This window comes from Lithobates pipiens, unplaced genomic scaffold (genome assembly GCF_037356315.1).
Source record: "Lithobates pipiens isolate NorthernLeopardFrog02 unplaced genomic scaffold, aLitPip1_a1.2 Scaffold_16, whole genome shotgun sequence".
Taxonomy (NCBI): Eukaryota; Metazoa; Chordata; class Amphibia; order Anura; family Ranidae; genus Lithobates; species Lithobates pipiens.
Window position 1 is genome coordinate 553,474,529 of NW_027507748.1, and position 10,495 is coordinate 553,485,023.

At 43.4% G+C, this 10,495-nt stretch overlaps 1 protein-coding gene across 50 annotated transcripts in view; it reads right to left on the minus strand.

The window, feature by feature from the left end:
• NACA (nascent polypeptide associated complex subunit alpha) overlaps positions 1-9,656 on the minus strand; it is a 57,469-nt gene extending 47,813 nt beyond the window's left edge. For 41 of the 50 annotated variants that reach the window (XM_077483507.1, XM_077483505.1, XM_077483498.1 and 38 more), the window contains exons 1-4: positions 9,497-9,656; positions 6,775-6,846; positions 5,564-5,716; positions 4,080-4,139 (exon numbers count right to left, since the gene is read on the minus strand). In XM_077483507.1, the coding sequence (XP_077339633.1) occupies positions 4,080-4,139; positions 5,564-5,716; positions 6,775-6,844 (283 nt within the window). In that variant the 5' untranslated portion in view covers positions 6,845-6,846; positions 9,497-9,656. The remainder of the gene's footprint in view (positions 1-4,079; positions 4,140-5,563; positions 5,717-6,774; positions 6,847-9,496) is intronic. The other 9 variants (XM_077483530.1, XM_077483518.1, XM_077483529.1 and 6 more) reach the window with 1 other exon arrangement.
• Positions 9,657-10,495: the final 839 nt, after the last annotated feature.

A 10,495-nucleotide genomic window follows, 5' to 3' on the forward strand; every position in this document is an offset into this window, starting at 1 on the left:
AAAGCTAGCTTTAGTTTGCTTAAACTAGTGGTAGTACCATGCAAACAATCCCTTCGGTAAATGCAACACTGGTACGCAAGGCCTTGTTCTTTAGAGCAAAAAAAAAAAATAAAAAAAAAAAAGTAAGCCCATTTCGCAGCATATAAAATGTATATACACATCACGTACAATGTATATATGTATGATTAAGCCATACACCAATTGATTTAATTTCCTTTGAAAAAACAAAGATACCTCTATTCACACTACATATAGAAGAATCATCCTTGCTAAACTATTGCATTCTTTTAATTGGATGCAGTTACTGTTCAGCCAAAAATTTCCAAACCAGATCCTTCAATTCTTTCAATCAAAAGATGTCTGTTGGGGGCCAGCAGGACTACCCACTAAGGGAAAGATCAACACTGAATGTCCAGCTATATTCAACTGTATCATAATTGCAATTCCTTAATCTCCATATACAAGGGCCAAATGTCAGGAGATGAGTGGTTAAAAGATGGCCGACATTTGGCCCGTGTGCAAGTCTGTTTGGCTGGCCTTTGTCAGCCTTTCCTAAGGCCGAGGCAGCAGAGCGCTCTGCGGATCGTGGCGTGTGCTGATCCAAACAGGGTGACCCGTTCGGATCAGTGACAATCCTTTGCCCCCCCTAATGTTAACCCTGCTGGTTAACCCCCATCCTGGTAATCTTGGGAATAACACTTCCTGCCATAGGGTGGCTACACTCACTTCCCTGTATTGGTCATTCAAGCTGGACTTAAGCCACTTCTCCACCAGAGACATTTTTTGCATGTTAAAGTGCACATTTAGGCCTGAAGATTAGTGTTTTAACCACTTAGGGACCCCACCCGCCCTCATACATTGGTACATTGAAGAGGGATATCATTGTTATGGCAGCCATAACCCCCCCTCCCCCCCATATGCTCTTTAGCAGGCGGTCACTTTTAGATATAAGTGGTCTCTGCAGCGGATTCGCCGCAAGATCACTTATTGGTAGTGGGAGAGGGGACCCGCCCTCCGCCGCTTACCGGTCTGCCTATAGCTCTTAAGAGACTTATCGCATTTTAGTGTAAATACGAGATCCGAGGTCTTTTTGACCCCAGATCTCATATTCAAGAGGTACTGTCATGCTTTTTTTTTCTATTACAAAGGATGGTTACATTCCTTATAATAGGAATAAAAATGACAATTTTTATTTTAACTTGTAAACACCAAGTCTCAGAAAGAGGCTCGGTCCTTAAGTGGTTAAAATATTTTAACACTAATTTTGAAATACATGGGACAATCTAAAGAGCCAGTTAGGGGTCAGCTTTCTCATCTTGCAGATGGCCCCTTGAAAAACAAGCATGCACTGCAGCATGTCATGTGGCTGGCTGCTAGAACCAGTACAAGGCAGCCGGCTCCCAATGACATAATGCCATTGCATATATTACCAACATTAAATATTTATTTTATCTCTTTCGGCAGCTTAGTAGATGCCCCTTACTTATCGGGTAGCGCAATACATGTTTAAACTAACCATTTCGGCCACGGACAGATTTACCCCCTTAATGAATAGCCCATTTTTTGTGATTGCAACACTGCATCGCTTTAACTGATAATTGCGAGGTTGTGCGATGCTGTAACCAAATAAATTATGCACTATAAACAAGAAAGGCCGATAATTTTGAAAATATATCTCTCTACACACACAGAGTACAAAAAAAATAAATAAAAAAGTTTAGGTTAATTTGTATTCTACATATTTTTGGAAATAAATAAATCGCAATAAGCATATACTGATTGGTTTGTGCAAAAGTTAAACAAGGAGATAGGATTTTTTTTTTTTTTTAACTAGTAATGGCGGTGGTCAGCAATTTTTAGCGGGACTGCAACATTGCGGCAGGCAGATCGTACACCTTTGACCCTTTTTTTGGGACCAGTGACATTTATAGAGTGATCAGTGCTATAAAAATGCACCAATTACTACATAAATGTCACTGGCATGGAATGGGTTAACACTTGGGGCTGATCAATGGGTTAAGTGTGTCCTAGGGAGGCGTTTCTAACAGGGGGGGAGGGGAACGACGACTGACTGGGAGTACAGAGGGAGAACGCTGTTCCTAATCACCAAGACAGAAGGGAGATCTGTTTGTTTACATTGACAGAGCCTCGTTCTGGTTTTCTGTGGAGCGATCACAGGTTTTAGTTACCCGAATTGTTTTAGTCACATTTTAGTTGAAAAATTTTGTGTTAAAATTTAGTCTACGAAAATATTTTAATCAATGAAATTAACACTGCTAAGCGCTCTTTAAAAAAGGTGCTAGCATTTGCTATTAAAAAAATAAAAAACATAACTTTTGTTCAATTTTTTTAAAAAGGAAAGTTTTACGTTTAGAATTTGTCCCTTCAAAATACACATACATACACACACACTTAAAAAAGGGTGTGCTTCCACTGAACAGTATGTGCAAAGAATTCTGGGCTTTAGTAGCTGGTGACTTGCAGATGGTCTCGAATTGATAATTTTACAGAGGACTGGGGGGGGGGGTCGCACGAGTTCCTCTTCTTACTAAGCTGTGCGCGTTATTGAACACATAGTACAGAAATGCAGTCAGTATATAGAGCACCACTGGCTAATCATTTTAAACTTTTCACCCCCCTCCCCTACTCTTGAACATTTGTAAAAAACAAAACTAATGCAATCCCTTTAAAGTGGTTGTAAACCCTTACAATCCACTTTTTACTACAGTTAAGCCTATAATAAAAGCTAACCTGTAGCTACCCTGAATATCTCCTAAGCCTGCGCAGTTTAGGAGATATCCCCCTGTATCAGCAAGTGCCAACGTCATCCGCACTGAAGCAATGGCTCGTTTGTGCCATTGCTTCAGCTAGTGTGCTGTTACCGGCGGCTGCCATGGGAAGTAACGACTCTGGGAGCGATGTCGCCGGCCGGAGCCATTTACTGCCATCGCTGCGGGGGGGGGCTTCGATCTAAGGCGAGTATTTCATAATGAGCTAGTATGCTATACATACTAGCCCATTATGCCTTTGTCTTGCAGGTTTTTTTTCTTTGGTGGGTTTAACACTTTTAAGAGGTTGTAAACCCAGTGAAAAAAAAAAAAAAAAGTAATAAAAAAAAAAAACTGCAAGACAAAAGGCATAATGAGCTAGCATGCATCGCCTCAAAATACTTGCCTAAGAACAAAGCCTTGCAGCGGCGCCCACACACCGCTGAGACAGCTGTCATCTTCCCCGGTGTTCCTTCCGGGTTTGCGGGCTCCAATTGGCCGGAGTTCACGATGACATCACTTATGCGCACAGGAGCCACTGGTCACAGCACAGGGCTCTGAAGAAACGCCACAGGCGGCAGCGTATATAGTAAATCTATTCTAAACGGTGCAAGTTTAGGAGATCGTTGTAGTACCAACAGGTAAGCCGTATTACAGGCTTACCTGTAGGCACAATTAAACAAGACTACTTCCTCTTTAAAGCTGAACACTAGGGGGAGGGGGGGGGAATAAAATTATATACAGCATGTAACCACCCCCATCAAATCATTCTCTGCAGCTATAACCTTTTGTACCACCACCCCCTCCCTTTAGAATGCAAGCTCTACAAGCAGGGCCCTCCTGTAAATTTTTCTGTTGGCGCCATATAAACCATTAATAATAATGTAACGTTGCCCGCATACAATATTGCACTCCGCTCACTCAATCCCCAAGTGTAAACCTACAGAAGTAAATACAGGTTCTATAGCTGAATTCATAAGTGTTTTGAAAAGGCCTCATACTTCATTAGAGTTAGAATGTGTCTTCTCTAGAAAGTAATGGAATCTGAAAGTGGTGGGAAAATTCTATGCAGTCTTTTATATACTACAATCAATGCATCATTAGTGACAATAAGTGACAAGCTGGACTGGCAAATAGGCACAATCAAGCAGAAACGTATTTTTTTTTTTTTTGACATACAAAAGTAATTCAGTGCTAAGATGCATTCAGCACCATTATAAATAAAATGCCAAATCTACTTCCTACAGTAGGTTAGAGCTGAAACGCACACCACACACAGTTAGTGATGCAGGAATAGCGCAGTCTTCATACCTGCAGGGAGAGTTCCTGGAGCTGGTAAGGCATCAGAGGGAGAGGGAATAGCCTCTGGAGCTGAACAGTGATAATATAGCACATAAAATAAACATAATTTGCAACATGAACTAAGACAGCCACATCTTGGAACAGACCTTTTTTCTATTGTAAGCATATCTAACAAATTTGAGACCACTGTACAAATGTTTGTGTTTAGAAATGACTGACATGCTAGTGAAAATTTAAAAGCTTTTAGTGATTTTCATTTGTGACTGAACCTGTCTGGACTACATTTGACTATGAAAATAGAAAATGCCACAGAGTGTAAAACCAGTCACAAAAGTGGACTCAGCAGACCGTGTACTGAAGAAGCTACTTCAATTGAAACACGGTCTCAGCACTTTTCCACACCATAGATTAACAGGCATGGGTGGTGTCAGTGTTCAGGATGGCAATTACCATTATAAGATTTCATATGTATATAAACCATGAAGAAAAGACAAGTTTATGACAAAATACACTGCAGTTAAGGGAAAGTGATCAAATATTCTTTACAGTAGAAAATGGAAAGCTTACCTAGCCCATGACAATGCATGGGCAGAGCCCTTCTACTTTTAACATACACATGGGTTTAATATTAGACTGCAAATATCAGGGCAGCTAATGAGCAGTAAAATTAGAACCAATTTAGGATTTGTATATTTAGCAAGTAAGGTAGTCCAATTAATGCAAAAAAGTTGGATGCAGGAATCAAACATATGCAAAAGGTAATAGAGCAATTTACAAAAACTGGAGAAAAAGTAGAACATTTGTACTTAGCAATCAGATTGCTTCATATTGAAAGAAACTGATTGCATTGGCAGCTGTTCCAATTCTGCTCCTGTTTTGGCTTTCCTTGGAGTTACACCCCAAAAAATAAATACATAGGAAAAAATTTCCAAATGTGTTTTTTTTTTTTAACCTCTAAATGCTTGTTGCTAGGGGGGTCCCTCAGTCTGCCTCATTCAGCGCCTGGGCTCCTGACATCACTTCCCTCGGCACAGGAAGGGAGATCACCTCTCCCTATTGCCTCTAGGCAATCTGGGACACGTGACAGGTCCCAGATGATTGCGCCCAGCTCCCAGTCATGGCCCGTCTCGCGCATTGGGTGCCCGGCTGTGAACCACAGCTGGGCGCCCAGTTAAAATGGCGGCGGTAAGTGTGCGATTATTAAGTCAGCAGCTGCAGTATTTGTATCTGCTGATTTAATTTTTATAATGGAAACTCCACTTTAACACACATGAAATCCTAACCAGAAGCAGAACATGGACAAATGTTAAATTTTAGCCATCAACTCGTGATGCTGCAGATTTCAATTTAACTCGCTAGGTATGTTTTTTCAGGAAAAAAAAAAACCCCCCACAACAAAAATGAAACACCATTAGCACCCAGATTTAAAGATTCAGGCCTTACAAGTATCCAAAAATGTGTTTGTCTTGAGTGGTTCGCGGTTTGAAACCTACCTGAAGATTCCACAGCTGCTTCAACCTGTGCTGCCGCCGTCTGAGAAGCTTCGCTAGCCATCTCTGGATTCTGGGTGACAGTCTCCTTAGCTGCTACCGCCACTTCTGTGGATGCAACAGCAGCCTTCTCCCCAGAATTTGAGGGAGAAGTTGCTGTAATAGCAGCAGCACGTGAATAAAAAGAGTTTAAAGACACCATATAACTCCCATAACCACATGCTTCTAAACACAAACAAGCCCTTAAAGTTAAGTGAGAACCAAGACGCAGGCATAAAAGCGTGAGCTTAAAGAAGTACTAACACTCAAGTTACTGAACAGGTGAGCAATAGCCGTTTCACGGTTTAAGATTGCTTTCAAAATGGCTTGTGAATATATAAAAAAAAATGCGTTCAAAAAAGAATTATGCATTTATGTAGAGGAAAAAAAATACCAAAATATGAAACACCACAATAAATGTTTACTGGAACTTTCCCAACTCCGTTTTTTAACAATAAGGCCATCATTAGGAACTTGTGCCATTCAATGATAACCTCCAAATTTCTTTTGAGTCTTCATCTCCATTGTTACCACATTACAGCCTAACATGGAAACAAGCAGGCCCACCTAGCTTAGTAATAGCCAGGACATGGAAAAGGGAGGTAAAGGTTGCCACTATTGCATGCAATCTGATTTGTATCCAAACACAGCAACTATGTTAAAGGTATTATAATCCTCAGCGGTTTATAGAAGACAAATAATCCCTGGGTTATTTGTTTTTTTGTTAGCACTAACAGGTTGCAATAATAATACTCCTCCTTGCAAGCTCCAGAAGGCAGGGGTATTTTGCTCACTAGGCACCTACTGAGCGTACAGTACACTAAGCCACACCAAAGAGAAGAGTCAAGTAATCCAGTGAGAGTGCAACAAGAAACAACCACAACTTAAACCCCCCCCTCCCCAAAAACCGTGCAAGTGAAGCATCAGTGTTAAAGCTTTAACGTGGACTCAAGCCACAAACTCAGCAATTTCCCGTCATTCCTCACCACCACTCCATTTCTTTTATTCCATGTGTACGAACACTATAACAATAACACCCTCTTGGAAATTTTACGATTTTGGTCTTCTTGCCGAATGCAAGTGAGGATAGCATTGTAATCTGGCTTTAGGAGTGGATTCTTGAAGAATGAGCACAGGGAAATGTCAAAGGACTTGACGTACACTCAGGAGCTTACCCGTCTCAGCTTGTGGCTGGTGGAGTTCTTGTTCTGCAACTGGGACAGTTTCTGTGGCTTCACCGGGCATTTCTAAAAGAAAAGAAAAATGATACATACTTTATTTCCTATGTGTAAACCCTCAAATCCAAACCTACCATTATATTAATGTATGAATATTGCCACTTGAGACAGCCAGGTACTTGATAAGCTATTAAAATGTGTATCTAACCCCACCTTACCATGTACTGGCTGCATTTGTTTTTTTCCTCTTTATAATTAACTGGTGAACTTGCCAGTAACACCTCCCGTCTTATGGCAACAATGTTCACCCACTGTATCCATGGATAAGGAATTCAATAGTCTATAGCAGGGGGTCACCAAACTTTCTAAACAAAGGGCCAAGTTTACTGTCCTTCAGACTTTAGGGGTGCCAGTGGGGGTAGAAAATGTCCATAAACAGTGAACAAGGTCCCAGGCTTAGGGGGTCAGAGGGAGGAATAGATGCACCAACATTGTTATCAGTGTAAGGAATAGTGTCAAAAGGGCCAAATAATGGCTATCAAAGGGCCACAGTTTGGAGACTACTGGTCTACAGCAGCCCTAACTTTTTTTTTTTTTACCCTAGAGGGACCATTGAATTAATTTTCAGGTCTTCAGCAACCTCTAAGTTTATCAGGGACTGGCAGGAAGGTTCCTTACGCTAGGAGCTGTCAGCGGGAAGGTGGTCCCTTACGCTTGGGGGGGGGGAGGTCAGGTAGAAGAAAGCCCCTTACACTATCAGTGAGAAGGATGTCCCTTACATTGGAAGGGGGGCAGGCAATGGGAAGAAAGTCCCTTATATTGGGAGGGGTCAGAATGCCCCCATTACAGGCAACAGTTGTCATGTTGCTGACTTTACTGAGTGGGCATGTCCACAGAACTATGCAGGGACCATCTGATGGGAGATCAATCAGACACAGCTCAAGGAAACCCCATCAACCTGGGAAAGAACCCAGGTTGAGAATGTCTGGTCTACAGCGAGAATTGAAACAATGCTGATAACGCCGCCCTGTGCCCACTGATGACTTATCAGCTCAAAAAACATTCTTACTGGATCTACAGAAATTTTCTTTATACTTAAACCACATCCAATGGTATGTTTAAATGAGCAAAACCACATCCAATGGTATGTTTAAATGAGCAAAGAGAAGCAAACAGTTCATCGTGAAGTTACATTCTCCATAAGACCTGCTGAAGTTCTGTACATATATGTATTTCCAGGTACCCCATATTCTCACCTCCCCTCAAAAACGAAGCTGTATGTTAAGCGGCGTGTGACTACACAATCACTAAAGAGCACAAGCGTATGATGAAGGGACACTAAAGTGAAGCTTACACTGAGGGCACAGACTGATGTAAACACAAAGTAATCAGTAATAAACATGTTAAACCAATGTTGTATAAATACAGGAAGTAATACGTCAAGGATTGAGTCTTTATTAGCTTGTCTGATCAGACCTTAAATTAATTTCAATGGAAAGAAACTTCAGGACATGTTGCAGTAAAGTGAGAAATCACTAAGAGTCACTTCAGCACGACTGCCTCAGGCGACCGGCATCCGACTTCAGCGGCGGCTTGTAAAACGACTTCTGTATAGAAGTCAATGAACGTCGCCCCAAAAGTAGTACAGGAACCTTTTTCTAAGTCAGAGCGACTTGTGTCTCTCCTATTAGAACAGTTCCATTGTACAGAATGGAGCGCAACTTGTCAGGCGGCGAAGTCACCTGACAAGTTGCCCCAGTGTGAACCGAGTCTAAACCAAATTGCACTGTATGTAGCTTAGGCCTCACACGCTACTTTACATCTACCCAATCAGTGTACTGTGCCAGGCCCCAGCACTACAAGATACATGTAAGGAGACTGTACGCTGTGAAGACTGTAGGGGGGGGGGGGGCAGACCGCAGCCAGGGGGGGTTATCCCTGCCTGGGGGGGGGGGGGGGCAGGCATCCGACTTCAGCGGCGGCTTGTAAAACAACTTCTGTATAGAAGTCAATGAACGTCGCCCCAAAAGTAGTACAGGAACCTTTTTCTAAGTCAGAGCGACTTGTGTCTCTCCTATTAGAACAGTTCCATTGTACAGAATGGAGCGCAACTTGTCAGGCGGCGAAGTCACCTGACAAGTTGCCCCAGTGTGAACCGAGTCTAAACCAAATTGCACTGTATGTAGCTTAGGCCTCACACACTACTTTACATCTACCCAATCAGTGTACTGTGCCAGGCCCCAGCACTACAAGATACATGTAAGGAGACTGTACGCTGTGAAGACTGTAGGGGGGGGGGGGGGGGGGCAGACCCCAGCCAGGAGGGTGATCCCGGACATACAAGGCAGGTACAGGGACCTGGCACATCACCAGAACTCTGAGCCGCAGGACATGCTGGAGTCCATGCTGCGGTCAAGGCCCCTCAGAACATGACAGCCAGGAGATGGGGGTCACTGCCACCACGGGGGCCCCAGGTCACTTCCAGTACGGAGCCCTCACGCGGAGCAGGCCCACACACCGCACAGCACCCTCCGCTTCACCTCTCCATAAACTTCCCGGCACCGGCCTCGTCCCCATTCTGCTCCAGCAAGAGCCCGCACCACACACATACGACCACCATCCCACACCTCGCTCCCTCCTCTATCCCCGCATGGCCTCCATGGGATTATTTACTTTGCTAGCACTCGGGATGAGAACGGATACAAAAAGAGACACTTACTGTGTGAGGAGTTCAGGTCCAAGATGGCTGAAGAAAGAACGCTCAGCCCCGACTGCTTCCGGGAAATGCGGTGTAGCGGGGATATCCTTCCGGGTCACACGCTGCTGGAGGTTCCACCTGTTGTCTTGAACATGTGCTCAACTCTATATTTGGACGTAGCTGCAGCTGTCCTCTTCCTCTATGGATACAGGCATGCACGCTCCGCAACGCTTAGGTCTGACTGGCCCAGTATTTGAATATTTCGTCATTGAACACATACTGTACACACCTCCACCATTCTTCAACACATACATGTTCGTTTAGCCCACGTTCACATCTCTGCAGGTGGGGGGCGATAAATTCCCAACACATAGAGAAAAGTGCTGCAATTTAGCCATAGCTCCCAACTGTCCTTGATTTGGGTCAATGTCCCTCATTTGTCCCTCATGTTGGTCTGATCTATATAGTTGTGTATAAAATGCACTTTTTATCTATCAAAAAGTGTTTTCCAGCACTAAACCTTTCACCTGATTTCTAAATTGCTGCATTTGTAAGTTCCAAAAGCCAATATAAAGGAATAGTAGTGGTAAAAAAAAAAGCACTTGTGGGTTTTTTGTTTGTTTTGTTTTTTTTGCACTTGTGCACTTGTGGGTTTTTTACCATTACAACACACTTTGACCTAAAGGTAAGCCTAGATTAAGGCTTACCTGTAGGTCCAAGAAATATCTCCTAAACCTATACGGTTTAGGAGATATTTGCCCGAAGACGAGCACCGCTGTCTATGGCGCATGCGCCGTAGACAGCGGCGCACAGGCACACAGAGCGCGGCATCTTCAACGACGGAGATGCTGCGCGTGTTGGCTCCCGTGTGCATGCGCGGCTTCGCCAAATGACAGCGGCGGAGCTGCGAGACCCCACCGAGAAGATGGACGCGCCAGACTACAGGGGACAGCGGTGACTTCGCTGGCTCCTGTGTCAGGTAAGTGACACATAATGGACTACTATGCGATGCATAGTAGT